This window comes from Chiloscyllium plagiosum, chromosome 13 (assembly GCF_004010195.1).
Source record: "Chiloscyllium plagiosum isolate BGI_BamShark_2017 chromosome 13, ASM401019v2, whole genome shotgun sequence".
NCBI classification, from domain to species: Eukaryota; Metazoa; Chordata; class Chondrichthyes; order Orectolobiformes; family Hemiscylliidae; genus Chiloscyllium; species Chiloscyllium plagiosum.
Window position 1 is genome coordinate 52944559 of NC_057722.1, and position 24004 is coordinate 52968562.

Sequence of the window (24004 nt, forward strand, 5' to 3'; positions counted from 1 at the left end):
CCTACCTTTTATCTTAGCCTGCTGGACACACTTTCCTCATTCCTGAAGAAGGGCTTACGCCCGAAACGTCGATTCTCCTGTTCATTGGATGCTGCCTGACCTGCTGCGCTTTTCCAGCAACACATTTTCAGCTCTGATCTCCAGCATCGGCAGCCCTCACTTTCTCCTAATGAAACAGCCTGACCTGCTGCGCTTTTCCAGCAACACATTTTCAGCTCTGATCTCCAGCATCTGCAGCCCTCACTTTCTCCTAATGAAACATTGCCTTGGAGATATCAGAGGGTAAGACCAGATTTTGTATCCATTAGGTGGTTAATAATCTGCCACTGGGACTCCTGCCCCCAGTAGCTTGTTGGGTCAGTTGGACAGCTGGCATGTCTTCAGTCCCAGAAGCAGCATCAGGTGCAGTGACCACTGCTGGAACTGTGTCCAACCAAGAAAACAACATAGACATTACCTTTGAAAGCAGAAAGCTGTGGTCGGGGTTGCTGGGCCTGGTAGGCCCATTGAAGGGACATGGTGTGATTGGTGAAGATGGAGGCGGGAGCTTGCTGCAAAGGACTTCCTGTGTGGGCCACAGAGTGTCCTATCAGCAGGGCTTGCCCGAATGGGGAGATCAGCAGGTTTTAATGCACTGTAACCCTACTTAGATGAGCTCCCTCAACATGGGGAGACTGGCATCCACATTCGTATTGCGAATAAAACTCCATGACATCAGGAAAATGATGGTCACTCCACCTCCTACTCATCCTCACCGTTTTATACCTTGATGTCTTCCAATCCATTTCCAATGGCTCCATTACCTTCTGCCAGAAGAGTTCTTTTGAAAATGTTTACATATATGACACTGAGAAAGAAAATTATGTCGAAGGTTTTTGCATTGCTTATAAGTAGCTCTTTATATTGATATTTTTATGACAGTCCTGATGAATGCCAGACAAAAAACCTTGACAAAATATGAAAATATTTTTGAAAGTATGTTTAATGTTTTAAATCACAAGTATTAAAGAGTGAAATACTCACTGACAGAACAAAAAGAAAAACTTCAAATAGATTTTACAATTCAACTGTTCCTTAAAGCAAATTTGTTGTGCACATTCTCAAATGCCAATTTTATTTAAGTGAAGCGTTCAGTTTCTGTCAGTATGCTCCAATTCATTTCCAAGAAAAAAAATCTTCAAGAATACACAGTCTCTATTTTATCAGAATCAATATACTTGTCCATCAGGTGGGGAAAAGAATCAAGAAATCTCACCATATTGGCTTCTTCAGCCTGTCTCTTGCCTTTCTTATCCCTGTCACCTGTCATTTTGTAATAAAGTATCTCAAAATGTAATATGTTGACCTCCCTTTTATATCAGTAGTCACCAATTCCTTTCAATAGCTTATTTCAGCATATCTGTAAAGATGAAGGACAATCGAATTTGGATCTTGTTGCACCATACACATTTCCACCCTCATTGAAAGCCTTACAGTGTTGCTCCTGGCTCGGGCACTTCAACTGTTTGCAAAAACTCTCAGTTCAACAAAACCAAGTTTTTCTTGTAGCATCTCCTCTGTTGGTAGATTTCCCAACAATATTTTGAGAGCAATCTGACCATTGACTTTCTGTAGGAAAGCCCTGCTTTCACAAAACAGTCCTGCATTTAAGCATATCATCAATCACAGGCAACTAGAGAGAGCAGAGACAGAGAAGGGAATAAATTGTGGGCTAGTTTTCTTGTTCTGTACTGAGCAAGTGGCTTTTCTGCTTGCACAAGGTATTAGAAATTCAACAACTGAACTTTATTCTGAAAAATATATTCACAACCTGACCAATATGTGGCTGTGTCTAACAGTGATGTGGTGAGTCTTCCTTGCTTAGCTAGGAATGGACAACAATAGCAGTCTCATGAGTAACATTCATATTCATTTCCATCATTGCAACTTTAACATACTGCAGTATTATGACAGTGACAAAGATACTGGAAAGTATTGTGCTTGTGAATGTATGTCTTTTATGGCATCAAAATATGGCATTTTAATTCCAAATTTATTTGTAATTTATTTCCATTTAGAATGATTGGATCGAATTTGGGAGATTCTGGAGTCAAGATATTGTCACAAGTGATGACAAGTCCAGACTGTAAATTGCAAAATCTGGAGTAAGTTGTAAAATCATTGTGCTTAATACCTAAGACAACTTATCAATTCTCCTTCTTATTATGGTGTATTACATAAGTCACTTACTGGAATTTAAATATGCCAGTTGCATTTCGTAGGCACAGAGTTTAGAAAGTGGAAATCAAGTTATGAAATTAAAAAATAAATTGCTTGGAAATGCTTGTTTATCACTCAAGTAGCCTAACATTAAGTGGTGAGATTTATTTTGTTGGAATCACTGTTTTGTCCAAATTGTTTCTAAACTACTCAAGGCAGTGTTCATCTGTTATATTTTTGCAAGTTAAGTAACCAAGTAAATGGATTTCTCACAATGTCAGCCACAGCACTCATACAAAACAGTGTGTTTCTTTGATCAATCCACTTGCATCAAAAGGCAACCAGTTTAAGCGTTAATAAAGAGTAAATGATTCTCCTAAAACTTTCAAGAGTTCAGTAAACTCTCAAGTGGCGCATTAAAAAATGATTTCGAGACCACATTTGGATATGTAACTTTTATAATATTTGTTCTTTCTGAAATGTTTAGGCTGGAAAAAAATGATCTGACACATAAATGTTGTGAGACACTCGCTTTCATTATGAGCAGCAGTAGAATGCTGACAAATCTAAACCTGAGTAATAATAATCTTGGAGATAGAGGCATACGTATATTGTCTACTGCTCTGAAGGCGGCTCAGTGCAGAGTACAAACATTGAAGTAAGTGAAATAGTTGTACATCTACGATTTCAAATGTATTTATATCTAGATATGAGAATCTTAGTGGCCCCCACAGAGCTCTGTACCATTAAGCCCTTCTGTCTAGTTCTTTTGTTCAAACTTCTGACAGCAGAATTCCTCTTTTCTGTTTCACCAGTACTGGCTAAATGTACTTGTCCTGACTCTATTCATATGACTTTCTAAATCATTATTATTGCTCTTCTCCTTAAAAAATTGGTCTAAACTGATTTGGAAACTCCATGAAGCTCCCTATTCCTAACCTCATCTTTCTTCCTAAGGTTTTGTGCTTTGCAACTATTATTCCAGGTCACTTACCAATACCTTGTTTAACATTCGATATCTTGATGCTTAGACACGCTAAGATGAAACATGGACTCTTGAAAGTTGCTGAAAATATAGGCAACATACAAACCATCACCTACTTAACCTGTCATTGCATAGGACTAGGCAACAGTGAGGATTGCAGATGCTGGAGACCAGAGTTTAGATTAGAGTGGTGCTGGAAAAGCACAGCAGGTCAGGCAGCATCCGAGGAGCAGAAAAATCGATGTTTCGGGCAAAAGCCCTTCAGCAGGAAAGGATGCATAGGACTGCCAGAAGTCACACATGACTCTCTTAATCTGTGCTCTCACTCTGAAATAATGATGTGGAGGAGTCAGTGTTGGACTCGTTTGTCAAAATTCAAACTTACACAACACCAAGTTATAGTCCAACAGGTTTATTTGGAAACACTAGCTTTCGGAGCTCCTTTCCTTCGTCAGGTAGTTGTGAGGCAGGACCATAAGACACAGAATTTATAGTAAAAGATTACAGTGTCATGCAACTAAGATTATATATTAAACAAACCTCAATTGTTGCTCAGTTTTTCATCTCTTAGAATGGGTTGCAGGTTTTGGTTCATTAAAATGTAAATCCCAGAACTTCTTTTAAGTCACATTCTTGAGATAAATTAAGGTTTCACAAAAGTGATTATATCTCAGCTCAGACAATGCCTTAAAGGTGTGAGGTCAGAGTCTGTCTGTATCCCAATCTTGACTCAGACTGGTTCTATTTCCAAAGTGGAATTTACAAAATATTACATGGATTGACTGTCTGCATTAACTGCCTACAGGTTGTGCATTTTTTTGAACAAAATAGAATATATCTGCAAATACACATTCATCCCATAGACTTATATGTCTGTGTGCGTGCAGGAGAGAGAGAGAGACAGAGTGAGTGACTGTGTGCATGTGAGTGTGTGCACGTGTATGTGAGAGCACGTGAGACAGTGTGTGTTTGCGTGTGTGCATGCTGGTAAAGTGTGTGTGAGTGTGATGGGGGGTGTGTGTGTGAATGTGAGTGTGGGGGATGTACATGTGTGTGTAAGAGACAGCATGTGTATGAGAGAGGGTGTGTGTGTTTGTGTTTGAGAGAGAGAGGGAGAGACAGCGTATAGTGCAATGGGATCACCTGTAATGTGACATGAACCCAAGGTCCTCGTTGAGGCCATCCTCATGAGTACTGAACTTGGCTATCAGCCTCTGCTTGGCCACTTTGTGTTGTTGCCTGTCCCAAAGTCCGCTTTGGAGGATGGTCACCTGTCCCGAAGTCCGCCTTGGAGGATGGTCACCTGAAGATCTGAGACCGAAAGTCACTGACCACTGAAGAGTTTCCCGACTGGGAGGGAACACCCCTGTCTGGTGATTGTTGTGCAGTATCCATACATCCATTGTTGTAGTGTCTGCTCGGGGCATCTTTGCGTGCAGTGTTTGAGATAGACAACGTAGTCTGAGTCACATGAGTACCTGTCGCGTACATGGTGGGTGGTATCTGTGTCAACATCTTGAAACCCATTGTACAGGAGACCCCCAGCTTCTGTCGTGGCACTACAGATTCCTTACAGAAACACAGCATGCACGGACATGTCGAACTGGGAACATTCCTTGTCACAATGGATGTTTTAGCACTCAACACCAGCATCCCCCATGATGATGGCATCACTGTAACAGCCTCAGAATGCAATACCAACAGCAGCCAATCGCCAGGCACCATCCTACAACTCACCCGCTTCATCCTCGACCACAACGTCTTCACCTTTGACAATCAGCTCTTCATGCATGTTTGTACCCCAATATGGCAACATTTTCATGGTCAAGTTCGAACAAGAGTACTTTGCTGCACAGGACCTCCAACCAACACAAAACACCAGATATATTGATGACATTTGCTTCCTCTGGACCCATTGCGAGGAGTCACAGAAACAATTATATATCAACATGTTTCATCCCACCATCAAACTCACCATGGACTAATCTTTAGTATCTCTCATTCTTGGACACATCTCCATCAAGAATGGGCACCTCAGTATCTCACTCCATTGCAAACCCATGGATAACCTCACGATGGTACACTTCTCCAGCTTTCACCTGAAGCATGTCAAAACAGCCATCCCCTATGGACAAGCCCTATGCATACACAGGATCTGTTCAGATGAGGAGGAACGTGGTGGACACCTGAAGGTGCTCAAGGATACCCTCATAAGAATAGGGTACAATGCTCAACTCATTGATCGCCAGTTCTGCCATTCCACAGTGAGAAACCATAATGACCTCCTCTGGAGACAGACACTGGTTGCAACTGTTAATGTACCCTTCATTGTCCAGTACTTCCCAGGAGCTGAAAATCTATGCCATGTTATTTGCAGCCTGCAACACCTTATCATTAAGGATGAACATCTCACCAAAACCTTCCCTATGCCTCCACTTCTTGTCTTTAAACAACTACCGAACCTCAAACAGGCAATTGTTCGTAGCAAACTGCCAGCCTTCAGGGCAACATCGACCACAAAGCCATACAACACTATCATGTCAACCACTGCAAGACGTGTCAGAGTGTTGACATGGATGCCACCATTAAACCTGGGATATCATCCACAATGTATATGGCAGGTAATCATGCGACTCAGCCTACATTGTCTATCACAAGAATGCCCTGAGGCATGGTACATTGGTGAGACCAGGCAGACACCATGACAATGACTGTATGAACACTGTGCAACAATCACCAGACAGGGGTGTACCCTCCGAGTCGGGGAACACTTCAGTGGTCAGGAACATTCAGCATTGGATCTTCGTGTGACCATCCTCCAAGGTGAACTTTGGGATAGACAACAACGCAAAATGGCTGAACAGAGGCTGAAAGCCAAGTTCAGTAACCACTCAACCAGGACTTTGGGTTTAAGTCACACTGCAGGTGACTCCACTACATTAAACACACACACACTCATTCTATCTCTCTCACTCTCTCTCCTGCACATGCACAGACATATAAGTTTATGGAGTGAATTTGTATTTGCAGAATTATATTTGCAGATACATTCTATTTTGCTCAAAAAATGCACAACCTGTAGGCAGTCAATCCATGTAATATTTTGTAAATTCCACTTTGGAAATAGAACCAGTCTGACTCAAGTTTGGGATACAGATCGACTCTAACCTCACATCTTTAATTCAAAGTTTGTGACAAGATTTGAAGCTCGGGTGCTCGTTGCTGTAGTTCTGTTCACCGAGCTGGAAGTTTTTGTTGCAAATGTTTCGTCCCCTGTCTAGGTGACATCCTCAGTGCTTGGGAGCCTCCTGTGAAGTGCTTCTGTGGTGTTTCCTCCGGCATTTGTAGTGATTTGTACCTGCCGCTTCCGGTTGTCAGTTGGGTCCAGGTCTATGTGTTTAATACATCTTTAATGCATTGTTTGAGCTGAGATGTCAATTTTTTTTAAATAAAAGCTTAAGTTATCTCGAGAACGGTACTTAAAAGAAGTTTGGGATTTCCATTTTAAGAACCAAAACCTGCAACTCATTCTAAAAGGTGAAAAACCTAGCAACAAACAAGGTTTGTTTACGATATAATCTCAGTTGCATGGTACTGTAATCTTCTGCTATAAAGTTTGTGCCTTATGGCCCTGATGAAGAAGCAGCGCTTCAAAAGCTAGTGTTTCCAAAAAACCTGTTGGACCAGAACCTGGTGTTGTGTGATTTTGAACTTTGTCCTGAAATAATATGCATCACTTGTGTATTTTTACCAACATAATCAGCCAACCATGAACACTGGCAGCAATTTGAGATTAAGCCAGTCTGTTCGTAACATTGGTGTTAGATTTGGCTTGAGCCAAGCTTTCAAAAACTGAAACTTGGGACAGTTTTGTGCTGACATTGGCAACAGCTTCTTAATGGCCTCACCTTTCCAGAGGATAGAATGTGGACAATCACCAGGAATGCATTGGAATCATCAGATCTCGAGGTATGATTAGGTATCCAACTACACTTGAGTTGAGATAGGGGCAAAGTCAAGAGATGTCACCAAACCATCTCTATGTTCACCAATTTATATTGATGTCTGGCAAAGGAATGCCTTGATTTCAAAATTCTCAATTCTCTACATGACCTTGGCCTTTCCTAACATTGCACTCTCCCAGTGCTACAACCTTCTTTGATATTCCTTATCAAAATATAAAATTATTTTTGGAATTTTCAAAACTTTTTTTACTTTTAACCCCACCTTTAATTTTCCCTTTTTTTTTCAGTTTCTAAATATGAGATATTTTATTGATTTTACTATTCTAGCTTATACTCCTTTGTAAAGACTCAGTGTGATTTAATAAGGATTATCTAAATTGATTGATTAAAGAGACACACAGTGCCTGCTATGCACATAACCTCCAGATCCACTGTTTTGCATTTCTAACAAACCAAATTTCCAGTGAAAAAGTCCATTGAAGATTATGGGCAGGTAAAAATGCAAATAAATGTTAATGTTACTTGTGTGACATTGAATGCAAAATCTAGATCATGGAATTTTAAGCTGGAATAAGCCATCTGTCTATGGGACTGAGGCGATCTGAGTATCTGTTTGGAAGTCAAATGATTATTTACATGTGACCTGATCAACTATAAATAAGAACGTTTGCATAATTCCATGTTCAAACATATTGACTTTTTTTTTTATCTCTTTAGCTTGAGCAACAACAATCTCTCAATTGGAAGCTGGGAGGAACTTGTCTCTGTGCTCATCACAAATCAAACATTGAGAGAGCTGAATGTGAGCAGTAATAGAATGGGCGAAGCAGGCCTGAGAACACTGTCTAGTGCACTGAAAGATCCACGCTGCAAATTAGAAAAGTTAGGGTATGTCAATATCGTGAATGATCATATACTTTTAATCTGTAGTCTGAAATATTGCTTGTTATGAAATCAAATGTATATAGAAAGTATGTATATAAAGTCGGTCACAAGAGTCTGGTATATAAGAGCACCTGCTCCTCACAAATGGACTGATGGCTTCAAAACCATGCAATTGACCATCTATTGGGAACATTATGTATTGAGACTTGCATGAGAAAACAATTTTATGGGCTAAAGGCTTGATGTTTCCAATCAGCCATGATGTGGATCTTCATGTATCCAGAGGTGGACACGATGAGCTCCTGATCCTCGTGTGATGTCCAGGTGCATCTTTGTGTTCTTATACTAATGCACCTACTCTCCTATGCTGATGTTACTGTGGTCAGCAGTTCCAGAGCCATGTTTTCCTCTGTTGGGGTCAGAGCTCAAATGTTTGGAGCATCTTGACCAATCCTGTTCTACTCCTTGTTATTGTGGAGTTATTTCTCCTGCAAATTCAAGGACTGGGACTATTAGTTTTTCCTAAAGCTATGAGTGTAGCATTTATACAGGTGGCAAGCCTTTGATTCCTGATGAGGGCTTCCAAGTGCCTCTCCCTTATATCTACCATCAAGTGACATGGTGAGGGCTGGTAAAGACAGCTGAAAGAAAACATAACATCACAGTGTTTACTGTAGCAACCACCAGCTCAGAGATTAGAATAATACCTTATGTACAGTATAAGTTGAGTATAACTTGGAAACACATGGTGGAGGGTGGGGAAGTGGGGTGGGTAGAACTCGCAACATGCCAAAGTAAACTTCCATCTGAAATAGAACCCAACCAAAGGTACAGTCACCACTGGTGGAATAATTACAACTGGATATGCACAAAAGGCCAGAATTAAACATTTGAAAAGTTTTGAGGCTGAATGAGATTACTGAGATAGAGAAGGATAAGGCCAAGAAATTATTTGAAAATAAGGATGAGCATTTTAAAGTCAAAACCTTGCTTAACTAGAAACCTATGTCAGTGAACACTTAGGTGACTGAGGAACAAGACTTGTTGCAAGTCAAGACACAGAGACCAAAGTTTTGGATGGCCTCAAATTTACAAAGATGAGAAAGTGGAAGTCCAGCTGGGCATGTCTTTGAATAGTTCAGTTTAGATGATACAATTGCACTAATGAAGAAGTAGGTGAGGAGTCAAGTTGGAGCCACAGGCAATGTCCATCCTAATTATCCCCACATAATTACGAGATTACAGTTGCCTGATCTCCAATCTAGTTTTGCCTGTTCTTGTTCATAGCTTGGTGACTTGTTAGAAATGAGGCCTGAGGCCTACCATCAAGTGAGGCCTATTCTGAAATCTTTTGAATCTCACCCTTCATGTGCAAGAATTATTTTCTGTGATTCCCCATGTTCCCAAACTCGACACAGTTGAATTTCTAGTAGCATTGTTTGTTCAAAAAAGTACTATTTCTACTTTGGTACTTTGGGACATGTTAACTATGTCATAAGTAAAAAGGGAAATAATGATTAATCATTAATATTTCATTTAAAATTAATATTAATTTTTTCTTGTGTTTAGGCTTAATAATACTTGTACACTTGACTTTGGAATGATGGGCTCTTATCAGGAAGAGACTGGAATGGAAATACTTAGTGATGTGCTAAAAGATCCGAGATGCACATTAAAAAGCTTAGAGTAAGTGGAAATATATATGGTTTATTCACACTACATAATCCTGCCAATTCCCACAAAGCTACTCAAATAGTGGCTTAGACAGTGCTAAAATCTATTAACCCTATGCCAACAATCTTGTACTTACTTTAAATGAGGAAGAATAACCAGGCAGAGCATTTTTGTTTAACGTGTCACACTGAAACAATTTTATAATTTCTAGACATGACAGAATTTAGAATCATTGAGTTATATAGCATGAAAACAGATCTTCGGTCCAACTTGTCCATGCTGACTAGCTATCTTAAACTGATCTAGTCTAGATTGGCCATCATGTGGTCCTTGCTAAACCTTTCTTATTTTTATACCCATCCAGATGCCTTTAAATGTTGTAATTGTGCCCACCTCTATCACTTCCTTTGGCAGTTCATTCCATACATTCGCTACCCTCTCTGTGAAAAAGCTACCCCTCAAGTCCCTTTTAAGTCTTTCCCTCTCATCTGAAACCTGGCTGTAACTATGCATCTGTGAAATGTTCTAAGGAACATTTTATTGCATTTTGTTTTCCTTTCAACAAAACAAAAGCAATAAACATTTGTATAGGACAATATGCTGGAGTGGAAATGGTTTTTGTTTTGTATACTAGCCATGTTAAAAATGAGAACCAAAGTCGAATTTTATTAAATAACATCCTAAAATGAAAGAACTAGGAAGTGTACCCAATACCATTTGAGCTGAGGTACTTTACAGCTCACCCTGATGACTGCTTGGAATAAATGCAGCCACTGTATAATTATATTAGTGACAATCCTGTGCCTGCATAAGAACTTTTTTGCAAAATGGATGTTAATGTGCACTTGTAATGTCACTGCCCAGTAAACCATGGTGGAAAGAATTGTCAATGAGCCTTCATAAATCCCAGTCAAAGGATCTTCTTTGACTTCAGGGATGCTCTTAGGCCACCATTTTGGATTTTTGGCAAATATATTTTGCAGATGAGGTTGTGGAAATAAAAAGGATTTCTTTGCATTAATTGCTAAGCAAGAGAAGATGATTGTGTATCGGGTTGGAACCCTCTAATCAGGTGGAAGAAAGATGGTAATGAAGGTGACAAAAATCTAAATACACTTCAGTATGAAAGTTCATGCCAGGAAGGACAATTCCCTGAAATTTGGAAAATAGAAGGTTTCATAGCAATGACCTAATTTTTATGTTGAGGAAATGAACCTCACATAGTTTCTGTAATTTTTAACATTGTTAACTGGGTAATGGTGTGGTGCATGATCAGAGTGGAGAGCTTGCAACCTACTCAAGGAAGCCATTTCTCTTGGTCTTTTCTTTGATGACTAATGCCAATGCAATGTTCTCCACCTGGTGGAATCTTCAGCTGCAACCTATTTCACTCCCCTTCCCCATTCAAAAAGTATAACTGATTTTGCATAATAAAGCAAAATGGCGGATAAGAAACAGGCAGCCAAATCCACTCTGTTTGACCTTCTTTTTCATTTAATCTATCATGAGTTTGACTCCCAGTGAGCTTTGATCAACATTCTTCAACAACTTGTTTATGGTTCAATATGCAAAAGCTTTACTCAATATTCTGTAATCTCTGCTCTTTCCTTCCAAAGCTATAATTGTAGATCTTTGTGCGGATGCCAATAACAGAATGCTGTTTAAGATTGTCAAATCAATATGAGCAAATATTATAGGTTGAACAGTTCCCAGTACATTCCTAATAAAACATTTCCATCACCAACAAAACCTGAAGCTAGGCGAAAGTAAGTACCATAGATACTGGAGATTAGAGTCAAGTGTGTGGTGCTGGAAAAGGCAGCATCAGAGGAGCAGGAGAATCAACGTTTTGGGCAAAAGCCCTTCATCAGGAATGAGGCTGGGAGTCTTGGGTGGAGAGATAAATGGGAGGAGGGTGGGACTGGGGGGAAGGTGGAGTGCAGGAGGTGGATGGAAGTGGGGATATAGGTGATAGGTTGGAGGGGAGGTGGAGTGGATAGGTGGAAAGGAAGATGGACTGATAGGATGGTTCATGAGAACGGTGCTGAGCTGGAAGGTTGGAACTGGGGTAAGGTGGCAGGGGAGCTATCCATCTTAGTATGGAGAGCTGTCATTTTATTTCCTTTGAAAATACCCTTACCTTTTGGGTGGCACGGTGGCACAGTGGTTAGCACTGCTGCCTCACAGTGCCAGAGACCCGGGTTCAATTCCCGCCTCAGGTGACTGACTGGGTGGAGTTTGCACATTCTCCCTGTGTCTGCGTGGGTTTGCTCTGGTTTCCTCCCACAGTCCAAAAATGTGCAGGTTAGGTGAATTGGCCATGCTAAATTGCCCGTAGTGTTAGGGGCAGGGGTAAATGTAGGGGAATGGGTCTGGGTGGGTTGCGGGTCGGTGTGGACGTGTTGGGCCGAAGGGCCTGTTTCCACACTGTAAGTAATCTAATCTAAAGCAAAATTTTATTTTCTTCTACTCAATAGGTTGGCCAAGAATAGTTTGACACAGAAAAATTATGAAGAAATTGCTTCTGCCATGACAATCAATTGCAGTCTGACCCATCTGGATCTAAGTTCCAATGTCATTCAAGACTCTGGAATAAATGTATTATCCGTGGCACTGATGGACACAAGCTGCTCAATACAATCACTGGTGTAAGCAAAGACTCATGAAGTGTAGATTATGTACTAGTGTGGTTTTATATTTATTTCATAGCATATGAAAGGGCGTTGATGAAATAAGTGTGATAATATAGTTTTACATTATGTTTATGTTTTGTACTGCCAAATTTTTATTGGAGGATGGCCATGGTGGATGGCCACCTGGTCAAGACACTCAAGCAGGGAAGGTACAATGACCATAACGTGACTTAGTCAACATTTTTAATACCCTAATATGCCTCATGAGAAAGAAAAATAGAGAAAATGGTGGTTTGCAGCAGAAAAGATTGAGTGCTTGCTCATAAAGATTGGTTCTGAGCTGTTCTTTTCTTGAAGATTGGTGAGAACTTTAGAGGCAAAGAGATTGGAAAGAAGGAAAATTTAACCATCTGTGGTTGAGGTGACTGACAAACGTGTACTGATCGTGTGGCATATGGAGGGAAACACATGAAAAGAGTTATAAAACTGTTTGAGATGCAAAAGGAGATTAAAGGCTGGAGAAAAAATATCAAACATAACATTGGGGAAGGCAACTGGGAATTTAAGATTGCGATTACAAGTTTAAATTTAATAAATTACAGAGTGAGGGGTTAGGAGACGTGAAGCCAGGAAGGAAAGCTCTGAGCGATCAGGTGTAGAGGAAACAGAAACCTGAATTTGGATTCAACAACAAGATGGCTAAGGTTGTATCATGAATGAGCAATATTACACTAGTGGAAGTAAAGTCATAGCGTTAGATAAAATATTTAATGAAATATTTAATGATCTACAACGTAGATCTGGGTGAAATTAATACCAAGGTTTTGCTTAAAATAGAATAATAATACATATAAACTGGAGTAATCATGTATTAGATTCTCAGTTTGTGTATTCAGTTTTGATGAGGACTCACTGTACTTGAAATGTTAGCTTTGTTTTCTCTCCACAGATGCTGCTAGACCTGCTGGGTTTCTCCAGCAATTTCTATTTTTGCTCCAACTTGGTATGTTGGGTTTGGGATGGGCTGGGTAAAATAGATCAGCCGTCTACCCTCCCGCTGACTTTGAGCTCACTCCCATAGTACAGGAGGTGGTCAGGTGCTGAAATCAGCAGCCCACTCACCACTGTAAATAAATAATTATGTAACAATGAGCTTGTAAAAAATGGAAACCTATTATTTTTACAAGTTGTTGCAAGTGCAGAATGGAAGGGGAGGGAAGATCATACGAATTATCTTTGGCAGTTGCCTGTGCAGATCAGGGGTAACCCTCCCCTCCAAAAAAAATCTTTCCTTCCTCTTCACCTGGACTTTAAAACCCATCACTCTTAGCCCACTCGCCCTTTGCCCTCATTACCAAACTTTTCCTGCCCGATGCCCTTACTTACCTAGGCCCCGAATCCATTGAGGCCTTCCTCCTGGGACTGGAACTGCCAGGACTGTTTGATCTGCTGGCCACTCAGGTTGGCCACAGCATGTTATGGCAATGGGACAGGCTGGTTTTAGGACATAGCCAAACTATTTGCCTACAGCAAATATCTGCCTGTGGTTACAAAATAGGCCATTTTGTCCATTGAGTTAGAATCAGTTTAGCTAGTCACCTCTCACACAACCGCACTCCTTCACCTTGAACTACTGAAATATTTTCTTTCTCTTCAAGTGCTTATTGAAAGCCACAATTGATCCTGCCTCTACCACACTCTTAGGCAAAGCATTCCAGGTAGGAGAAAGTGAGGACTGCAGATGCTGGAGATCAGAGCTGAAAAATGTGTTGCTGGAAAAGCGCAGCAGGTCAGGCAGCATCAAAGGAGCAGGAGAATTGATGTTTCGGGCATAAGCCCTTCTTCAGGAAAGCATTCCAGATCCTAAACACCGGCTACATGAAAATGTTTATTTTTGTTGTTGTTGTACTTTTTGCTGATCATCATGAATTGGGCATTCTGTGGTTCTGACAATGTCAACAATTTTACTATCCAATCTGTTCAATTCCTCATGATTTTGAACACCTCCAACAATTTTCCCCTTTACCCTCTCTAAGTTGAACATCTTCGGCTTATCCAAACAATTCAGAATAATTGAGCTCCTTCATCCTTGTGGCTACTCTTATTAATCTTTTCTCCACTCATTCTAAAGTCTTCACAACTTCACTAAAGATTCTTCAGTCGAAGATGAACTAGCGTTTTATAATGGTTTCTTGTTTTTACATTTTCATCCTCAATTTACAAAGCCTTCATTCTACAGGCCTTATGATAATTACACAATTAGGTTCTGCCTAAATGAGTGTCTATACAAAGGGGCTGAGATTAATGGGTAAGTGATAGAGTTTATGAAAATGCCCAAGAATAACAACTTGTCTGAAAAATGAATGAATTGTTGATGTTAAAAAAGTAAATATTTCCCCCAATGTTTGTGTCTGCACTAATATGTATTTCTGAAGGCTGACTGAAACAAAACTAACACCCACCTGTTGTGAGAAACTTGCCTCTGTGCTAGTCACAAACCAGACACTGAGAGAGCTGGATCTGAGCATGAACAAATTGGGTGATTCTGGAGTGTGTGCACTGTCTACTGCACTGAAGGAACCATGCTGCAAACTGGAAACTCTAGGGTAAGTGCACATCTCAAACGTTTGATCGTCAAACATCATTTATAAAATATTTTATTCTTATTATGACAGTTTAAATTTGGAACTTTGATGAATGGTCCATATTGTTTAATTTGTTTTGTTACACAAAAAAATTTGATTTTATGGCTTTAGCGAGTTTTATTATAACTCCGTTGTTCCTCCAGGGATAATATTTTCCCAGAATATGCTCTAGTAAATTTGTCAGGCATGATTTCCCCTTCTTGAAGCCTTGCCTCTGTTTGTTGTACTGAATTTGCCATGTGTTCACCTGTTCACTCAACTTATCTAAAGCACTATGAAACCTCCTTACCTCCTTTTCACAACCCACAGTTTACCTTTATTTAGATACAGTATCATAATTTCAGATTCAGCTGTTTAACTGTCTACCTTAACGAAGAATTATATCATGTTCTGGATCCTATCTGTACCAAATCCACTCTGAGTGATGACAGATGGAAACTTTGCTCATGCCATTCAGTTAAGATTATCAGGAGAACCCAGTTATACTTTTGGACACCAATATGATGTTTGTAAAGTGGGATCCATCAGTTTTGTGCTGGCCTCCCTGTTCCTTTTTCAGTTCAGAGTGGTTTTGTGAATCTGTATGATTGTAATTGCATACCCAACCCAATTTCCACCAGATAGGTCGGGTTAAAAGAGCTACCTTGGTCTACAAAAGATCTTGTTTCAAATTTAGTTATGAAAACAAAATGATCCTGAAATGCTTTGGTTTGTGATCTGACAATTCCACCTGTTACTGACTAGGATATACAAGGCCAAGTAAGGTATGCCTAAGGGAAGGGTGGATAATATCTTGGTCGGGTGTGTGCCCTCATAATACATAGCATACCCCTTTAAAAGATAATTGCACCCTTCTTTCTCAGGTTTTACTTAGGGGTGTAGAAATGGTCTTTCAAATCCTGCCTACCTATGCATGCCAATTGCATTATGGCATAAGGATTGTAACATTTGCAATTGATTTGTCAACAAGTTTAATTTCCCATTTAATTTCTGGAGTTTCAAAGAAAGAGATCCTTAGGGATTTGACAGGGTAGAATACAAGGTGCTGCATTTTGGAAAAACAAATCAGAGCAGAAGTATACACTTTATGGTAAGGTCGTGGGGAGTGTTGCTGAACAAATGGACCTTGGAGTGCAGGTTCATAGCTCCTTGTAAGTAGAGTTGCAGGTAGATATGATAGTGAAGAAGGTGTTTGGTATGCTTTCCTTTATTGGTCAGAGTATTGAATATAGGAGTTGGGAGGTCATGTACAGGACATTGGTCAGGCCACTGTTGAAATATTGTGTGCAATTCTGGTCTCCTTCCTACTGGAAGGATGTTGTGAAACTTGAAAAGGTTCAGAAAAGATTTACAAGGATGTTGCCAGGGTTGGAGGGTTTGAGCTACAGGGAGTGGCTGAATAGGCTGGGACTGTTTTCCCTGGAGTGCAGAGGCTGAGGGGTGACCTTATACAGGTTTATAAAATCATGAGGAGCATGGATAGGATAAACAGACAAGTATTTTTCCTGAGATAAGGGAGTCCAGAACTAAAGGGCATAGGTTAAGGGTGAGAGGGGCAAGATATAAAAGGGACCTAAGTGGCAAGTTTTTCTTGCAGAGGGTGGTGCATGTATGGAATGAGCTTCCAGAAGAAGTGGTACAGCTAGTACAATTACAGCATTTAAAAGGCATCTGGTTGGGTGTATGAATATGAAGGGTTTAAAGGGATATGGGCCAAGTGCTGACAAATGGGACTAGATTAGGTTAGGATACCTTGTTGGCATAGATGAGTTGGACTGAATTGTCTGTTTCCGTGGTATACATCTCTATGACTCTATGACTATGTGTGGAAAAGTTATTTTCTCTTGTGGGGGCATCTAAGACCAGAGGGAATAATTTCAGAGGAAGTGGTTGACCATTTAAGATAGAGATGAGATTGACTTTCATCTCTTCGAGGGGAGTGAATTTGTGAAATTCTTTACCATGAGAGCTATAGAGGTTGAGTCATTAATTATAAATAAGGCTGAGATAGACATTTTTAATCAGTAAGGGAATCAAGGGTAATGGGAAAGGCAGCAAAGAACACTTGAAGATTATGAGATCAGTGATGCGCTGAATGGCTTCTTTCTGCAACCAGATTTTGTGATCATATGGTCTTTTTAAAAATGGTGGTGAAATAACTCGACAGAGCCTTGGTATCCTATCACCAAGTCACCCTTTATTTATAAAATACTTGTCGCAGCCGGCTCTCATTGTGAGCATAACCTCTGACATTCCTTTTTTTTTATTTTGTTAAATAATTACGAAAGTGTTTACAGAAAAACAGTTAACACTTACAGTTGTCTACAACAGCAATTTTACAAGGGAGAGGAGCAGCAAAGCCAAGCCCCAAACCCTACCGTTTAACCAGTTTACAGGGAAATGAGGACACGCCTCAAATCCCAGTTTCAAACATGAAAAGACATCAACAATGACATTTGTACATGAAACAATCCAGTTACATAAGAAAGTGCAGACAATACAGACCCAGCAAGCCCCCGTCCCTCCCACTTTCCGGCCACTCTAAGGCAGCCCACCCCGATGCACCTTCCAGTTCTCGGTCCACCCCATGCCCCTTCCAGTTCTCGGTCCGCCCTGGCACACCTTTCGACCACCTCTAGGACAGCCTGCCCCGGTACCTGCCCGGGGTGACATTCCTGTTTATATATATCAGCCAAGGGGCCTGATTGGACCAGGCTAATAGCCTCAATCAGGGAACTCATATTCTATGAGGTCCACGTGGCTGACCTCATTACACAGGGTGAGGTCGGGGTGTATAATGTCCAACTCATAGATTTCACCCCCAACATTACTAACCGCCATTCTAAAAAGAGCATGGATTAAATAATGTCTGTATTATCACTTAAAACTGCTAACAAAATGCATTGCATTGCTAGGATCAATTAGCTCTTTATTTTTCTTTATATGCTTTAAAATACAGTTGAATGTGGGTAGGAATCGCTGTGGAGCTGAATTAATAACATAACTAGGATGCCAATAAATTTTGAAAAACAGTTCCAGATTTTTCACAAAATAGCAGCATTCTTATCCACTGAATTCCAAGTTCTAAATAAGAGGAAGAATGAAATCATTGTTTTCAGTTCTACCAAAAATGCTGCCCCCTCTCCTTTGGTTCCTTTCCTCCTCCTGGCAGCTGAGTGTGACTAAACCAGACTCTTCACAACCTTGATGTCACATTTGACCTCAAAAACACATCCAACCAGATAAGCATTCTGTCTGCACTGCCACTATGAACAACCATCTTCACCTCTGCAACATTACTCATCTAAACCCCTGTCTCTTACTGATGGCCTCATCCATGGCTTTTTAAAAAAAAATTAACTCCATTAGTGTACTCCTCAATGTCCTCACGCATACAACTCTCTGTAAACATTATGTCAGTCATTTAATTATCATCCACCATCCAATTTGCTAACTTTGAAACTCATTTAAACAATGCCTAGATCTTAAAACCCCCATGCTGCTTTCAAATCTTTCCCACGCCTGGCTATTCCTCATACTTGCAATTCCTTGATTCAAGGTTGACATCCACTCTCCTTCATAGATTTCTGCCATTAAACAAGGCAATCCTTGGCACACAGATCATTCCAGCCATAGTACTGATGACTTGTGCTCCAGAATTTTCTGTATTCCTAGCTGAGTTGTTCCAATACAATTATAACACTGACATCCCAACCTGACAATGTGGGAAATTGCCCAGGTACATCCTCAACATAAAAAAGCAGGATAAATCCAACCTGGCCAATCACTGTCCCATCAGTCTACTTTTCATTATAAGTAAAATGATGGAAGGTGATACCAGTAGTGCTATCAAGCAGCACCTGCTCAGCAATAACCTGCTCAGTGACACTCAGTTTACATTCTGCCAGGGTCACTCAGCTCCTGCCTCATTATGGCCTTGGTTCAAACATAGCCAAAAGAGCTGAGTTCCAGAGATGAGGTGAGACTGATAGCCCTGGACATCAAAGCTGCATTTAACTGAATGTGGCTTCAAGGAGTCCCAGTAAAAGTGAAATCAGTGGGTATCAGGGGGCAAGCAGTCGTGGTTGTTGGAGGTCAGTCATCCCAAATCCAGAACATCTCTGCAGAGTTCCTCAGGGTAATGTCCTTGGCCAAACATCTTCAGCTGCTTCACCAATGACCTTCCCTCCATCATAAAGTCAGAATTAGGAATGTTCGCCAATAATTGCATAATGTTCATCACCATTTGCGGCTGTTCTGGTACTGAAGCAACCATGCCAAAATACAGTCAGACTAAGACAACATTCAGGTTTGAGCTGAAAGTGGCAAGTAACACTTATGTCACACAAGTACGAGGCAATGATCATCTCTAAAAAAGAGAGAATCTTGCCATCAACCCTTGACATTCAGTGACATCAAAATCACTGAATCCCCTAATATCATCCTGTGCGATACCATTGAACATAAACGGAATTAGATTAGTCAAATAAGGACTATGACCACAACAGCAGGTCAGAGGCCAGTAAACTTGGAGCAAATTAGTCACCTTCTGACTCCCCAAACCCTGTCTCACATCTATGAGGAAGAAGTCAGGGGTATGATGGAATATTCCCCACTTGCCTGGATGTGTGCAGTTTCAACAACACTTAAGGAACTTGACACAATCCAGAATAAAACAGACCACTTATCTGGCACCACATCCACAAACATTCTCTCCAACTCCCACCAACACTTAGCAGCATCACTGTGTATTATCCATAAAATGTATCGCACAAATTCATCAAGGCTCCCTAGACAGCACTTTCCAAACCCACAACCATCTAGAAGTACAATGAAAGCATTGAAATTTTTTCTTTCAATTTGATATCACCTTTAACTTTCTCAAACAACTACAGATGGCATATCCTTCTGGCTGAATATTTTTGGTTTAATGGACATTTCTTTGTTGAGAGTTATAGACTATCTCCTTAACTGTCTGTTACCACTTCTCTACCATCATACTTCTAAATCCATTATCCTAATCCACTCTAGATAGCTGTCTTTTATATCCTTATAATTACCCTTACATTTAAGATGTAAATTTCATATCCTTAGATGTAAAATTTTCTCATGTATCGATCACTCCCCCTGTCATAACCAAACCCCTGCTGAGCATGATGTGTGTGTGTGTGTGTTCCATTAAGCCTGAAGTAGTAAAGCATGGATGACAATAGTCATCTTTCTGGTCAAACTACTAGTCTTTTTGAGTAAATAATGTCATGTTTATTTGATTACTGCAACAAATTTACAAATTACACTTACTACAGAAACAATTCAGAACATACCAACCTTAGATCTGTCTCCTTTCATCTCCTTCCTTACTTTGTTCAAAAGATCATTATAATTGATGATACTTACGATATTCAATCAAGTATTCACCCCTTCAGATCTATATAAAATAATTTGCACCTATTTCTCCAGGCCATTACCCTGCACATCTGGATGACAATCCAGTAATAGTTCTTAAAACCTATGACTTCTTGGATCAGGGGATTTTGATCATATTCCTTAATACCTTCCAATGTGACTCAGTATAATATTTTCATTTACAATGCTTCCTGAAAGAAACTTGGGGTTTTTACTTATAATAAATTGACTAAATAAACACAAATTGTTGTTGTATCCCAAACCCTGTCTGGAAAGAATTCACATGGAGATTCATCTCCTGTCACATCACGTATCCTTAAAGTCAGCCATACTAAGAGATAAACATCTAAAGCCAGTTCTACAATTAACTCTAAACCTATGTATGGGTCTTGAAATGCAACTATGGGATAATAGCTCAGGTAGCTATATCAGGAATCCTTATATAGATTTATCTATTCTATTATTATTTTTGAAGAATTATCCAATTTGTAATAAACAAATTAATTATTTTGTTAAAGTAGCAAAGGGTTTTAATGAACATTTTGACTCTACCATTGAAATTCATTCAGGACAGTGGTATTAGTTATTTCTGTGGAATGCCTGTGAGTTGCTAATATATTGAACAACTACATGAAAAAAGCTTACACCACAGGAAAGGAGGGAGGAAAAGGGCTCCTTGCACTTGCATTCAATTTCTTTCTGGAGAATAGTTACTTCCTGCAGCTGAAAGAATGTCAATAAGTTAGAGAGGGTGCAGAAGAGATTTACTGCAATGGTCCAGAATATTAAGAACTGCAGCTGAACTGAATAGAGAAACTGAGACTCTTCTTGTTTCAGAAGTGTTTAATTTAGTACAGTTAGCACTGTTTCGAGAAAATTTAATGGATGTATTCAAAATTGTGAGATGAATAGAGTGAGTAAGAAGACATTTTTCTGTTAGCTGGATGTTTAGCAACCTGAGCATATGGATTTCATTTCATTCATATGTTAATTGGAGTAGAATGTAGAGATAAGGTTTCTTTTATCAAGCAGCATTTTTTGTTAGCTGGAAAACATTGCTTGAAAGGGTGGTGAAAACATACAACCGTAATTCCCAAAAGTGAATTGGAGATATGTTTGAAGATGAAACATTTGGATGATTAGGGAGACAGACCAAGAGAGAGGACCTAATTGGATAGCACTATCATAGATAAGATGGCCTGAATGAACTTCATGATCTGGATCATACAGGAGCTGTGTGGTTGAACGATTCTGTGAAATCTTCATTTGGTTGCAACTCCCAGTAGCTATTCGGTGATTATTACCACAACTCCCTCCTTCCCTACCCGACAGTTGTGCTGATACTGGTGTAGCTGGCCACCTACTTTGTGCTAATATTCCATTTCTAGCAATTCTGACAAGGAGAGGAACAGTTAACCCTGGAATACTAACACACTGAAGTGATAAACCTGAATGCATTTTGCAAAACTGAATGGGACCCAAGAAAAGTTTGCAGGAATACACACACCTACCAGAAATTTGGGCTCAAATTGTGCTTGTGATGCACTTGCACAGATTTTGTTAAGTGACATGAAGTGAAGATATTCAGAGATTAAGTAAAAATGGGAGAAGGAATTTCTCAAAGTTCAGTATAGTCACTTTAAAAACAGTCAATGCAATGATATTTTTTCACAATAACCCCAATCTCTATTTCCAATCTATGTAGATTAAGACGAACATCTCTCACTGACGCATGTTGTAAGAAGCTTATAACTGCACTCAGCACATCGCAAACAATAGCATCTCTTGACTTAAGTGAGAACTTATTTACAGACAGTTCCATAAAGATCTTCTGCAGTCTCATTTTGACCTGTAGTAACCTGAAATGTTTAAGGTGAGTTGAATTGAATTTATTGTCATGTGTACTGAGGCACAGTGAAAAGCTTTGTCTTGCAAGCAATGCAGGCAGATCACTGAGTTAAATAGCATAGATAGTAAATAATAGGTAAACAGCGGCAAAAACACAAACAGATGCACAGGCGAATGTTAAGAGTTTGGGAGTACATTCAGTATTCCAACAACAGTAGGGTAGAAACTGTTACAAAACCGGCTGGTGCATGTGTTCAGGCTTCTGTACCTTCTCCCCAATGTTAGAGGTTGTAGAAAAACATTGCCAGGGTGGGATGGACCTTTGAGAATGCTGGTGGCATTTCCTTGACAGCGGGCCTGGTAGATAGATTCTATAGATGGGAGGTTGGTCTTTGTGATTGTCCGGGCTGAGTTCACCACTCTCTGTAATTGTCTCTGAACTTGAATGGTACAGTTGCCATACCAGGTAGTGATACATCGAGACAGAATGCACTCGATGGTGCACATATAAAAGTTGGCAAGGGTACTCGCCGTCATGCCAAATTTCCTCAGCTGCCTGAGGAAGAAGAGACGTTGTTGGGTCTTTTAACCAGTGTGTCCACATGAAGAGTCCAAAAAAGCTTGTTGTGCATAACCACTCCCAGGAGCTTGACACTCTCTGCTTGTTCCACCTCTGTGCTGTTAAAATGTAACGGGGCATGAGTAACATCCCGCCAAAAGTCAATAATGGGTTCCTCGGTTTTGCTGGATGTGTTTTTCATCCATTTATTATTTATCCAATTGTATGAGTACTATGCTGGGATCCTGTCACGTGTTACAAATACAGTGGGAGAAGTAAAGAAAATGTGAAAATCGGCAGTGCCCCGTTTCAGTGCAAACAAATCTGCAACTTGTTAGCATCTCGGAAAACATGATGAATCAATTGTTTTGCAGAATGCAATTTGCCTATAAAAAATTGACATAAAATTCGGTGTTATTTGATGAACTTCAATGAGTGTATAAAAAGACTTTTGAACATGTAGGATTAGGTTTTATTAGACTATACCTTACCACCAACACTCCATGACTCCATGTGGGTTAAAGCAGGGAGGGTTTGTTAAATCCAGAAGGCATCTTGTCTGCTGCATACCATCGTGGGAGTTGGGGATGCACCAAATGTTGTGTGGTGTGGGGAGAGGGTGCTATCTCTCACAGGTTTGCCCCCAGGCAGGATAGGAAAGGCCTACAGGCATGTCTGAACAAAGAGCAAACAACAAAGAACAATATGACACAGGAACAGGCCCTTCAGCCCTCCAAACCTGTGCCACCACATTTTGCCCTTACGTACTAAAACTATTTTCAGTCACAGGATCTATATCCCTCTATTCCCTTTCTATTCATGTATTCGTATAGGAGCTTCTTGAAGGCTGCTATTATGTTTGTTTCCACCACCTCCTCGGGCAATGCATTCAGGCAATTACCACCCTTTATGTGAAAAACTTGCCTTGTGTATCGCTTCCCCCTCACACCTTGAACCTGTGTAATTGACATCCCTACCCTGGTAAAAAGCCTCATACTTTCCACTCTATCCATGCCATTTACACTTATTAGGTCATCCCTCGACCTCCCGCATTCCAATGAAAATAAACTCAGTTTAGTCTGGAATGTGGTTCTTTGGGAGAAAGTGAGGACTGCAGATTCTGGAGATCAGAGCTGAAAATGTGTTGCTGGAAAAGCGCAGCAGGTCAGGCAGCATCCAAGGAGCAGGAGAATCGACGTTTCGGG

At 40.2% G+C, this 24004-nt stretch overlaps 1 protein-coding gene across 3 annotated transcripts in view; it reads left to right on the plus strand.

The window, feature by feature from the left end:
* Positions 1-24004, plus strand: part of LOC122556326 (NLR family CARD domain-containing protein 3-like) — a 40783-nt gene that overhangs the window by 11939 nt on the left and 4840 nt on the right. For 2 of the 3 annotated variants that reach the window (XM_043702951.1, XM_043702953.1), the window contains 7 exons: positions 2058-2144; positions 2687-2857; positions 7867-8037; positions 9604-9720; positions 12186-12356; positions 14777-14947; positions 22098-22265. In XM_043702951.1, coding sequence (XP_043558886.1) covers positions 2058-2144; positions 2687-2857; positions 7867-8037; positions 9604-9720; positions 12186-12356; positions 14777-14947; positions 22098-22265 — 1056 coding nt within the window. The remainder of the gene's footprint in view (positions 1-2057; positions 2145-2686; positions 2858-7866; positions 8038-9603; positions 9721-12185; positions 12357-14776; positions 14948-22097; positions 22266-24004) is intronic. The other variant, XM_043702952.1, reaches the window with a different exon arrangement.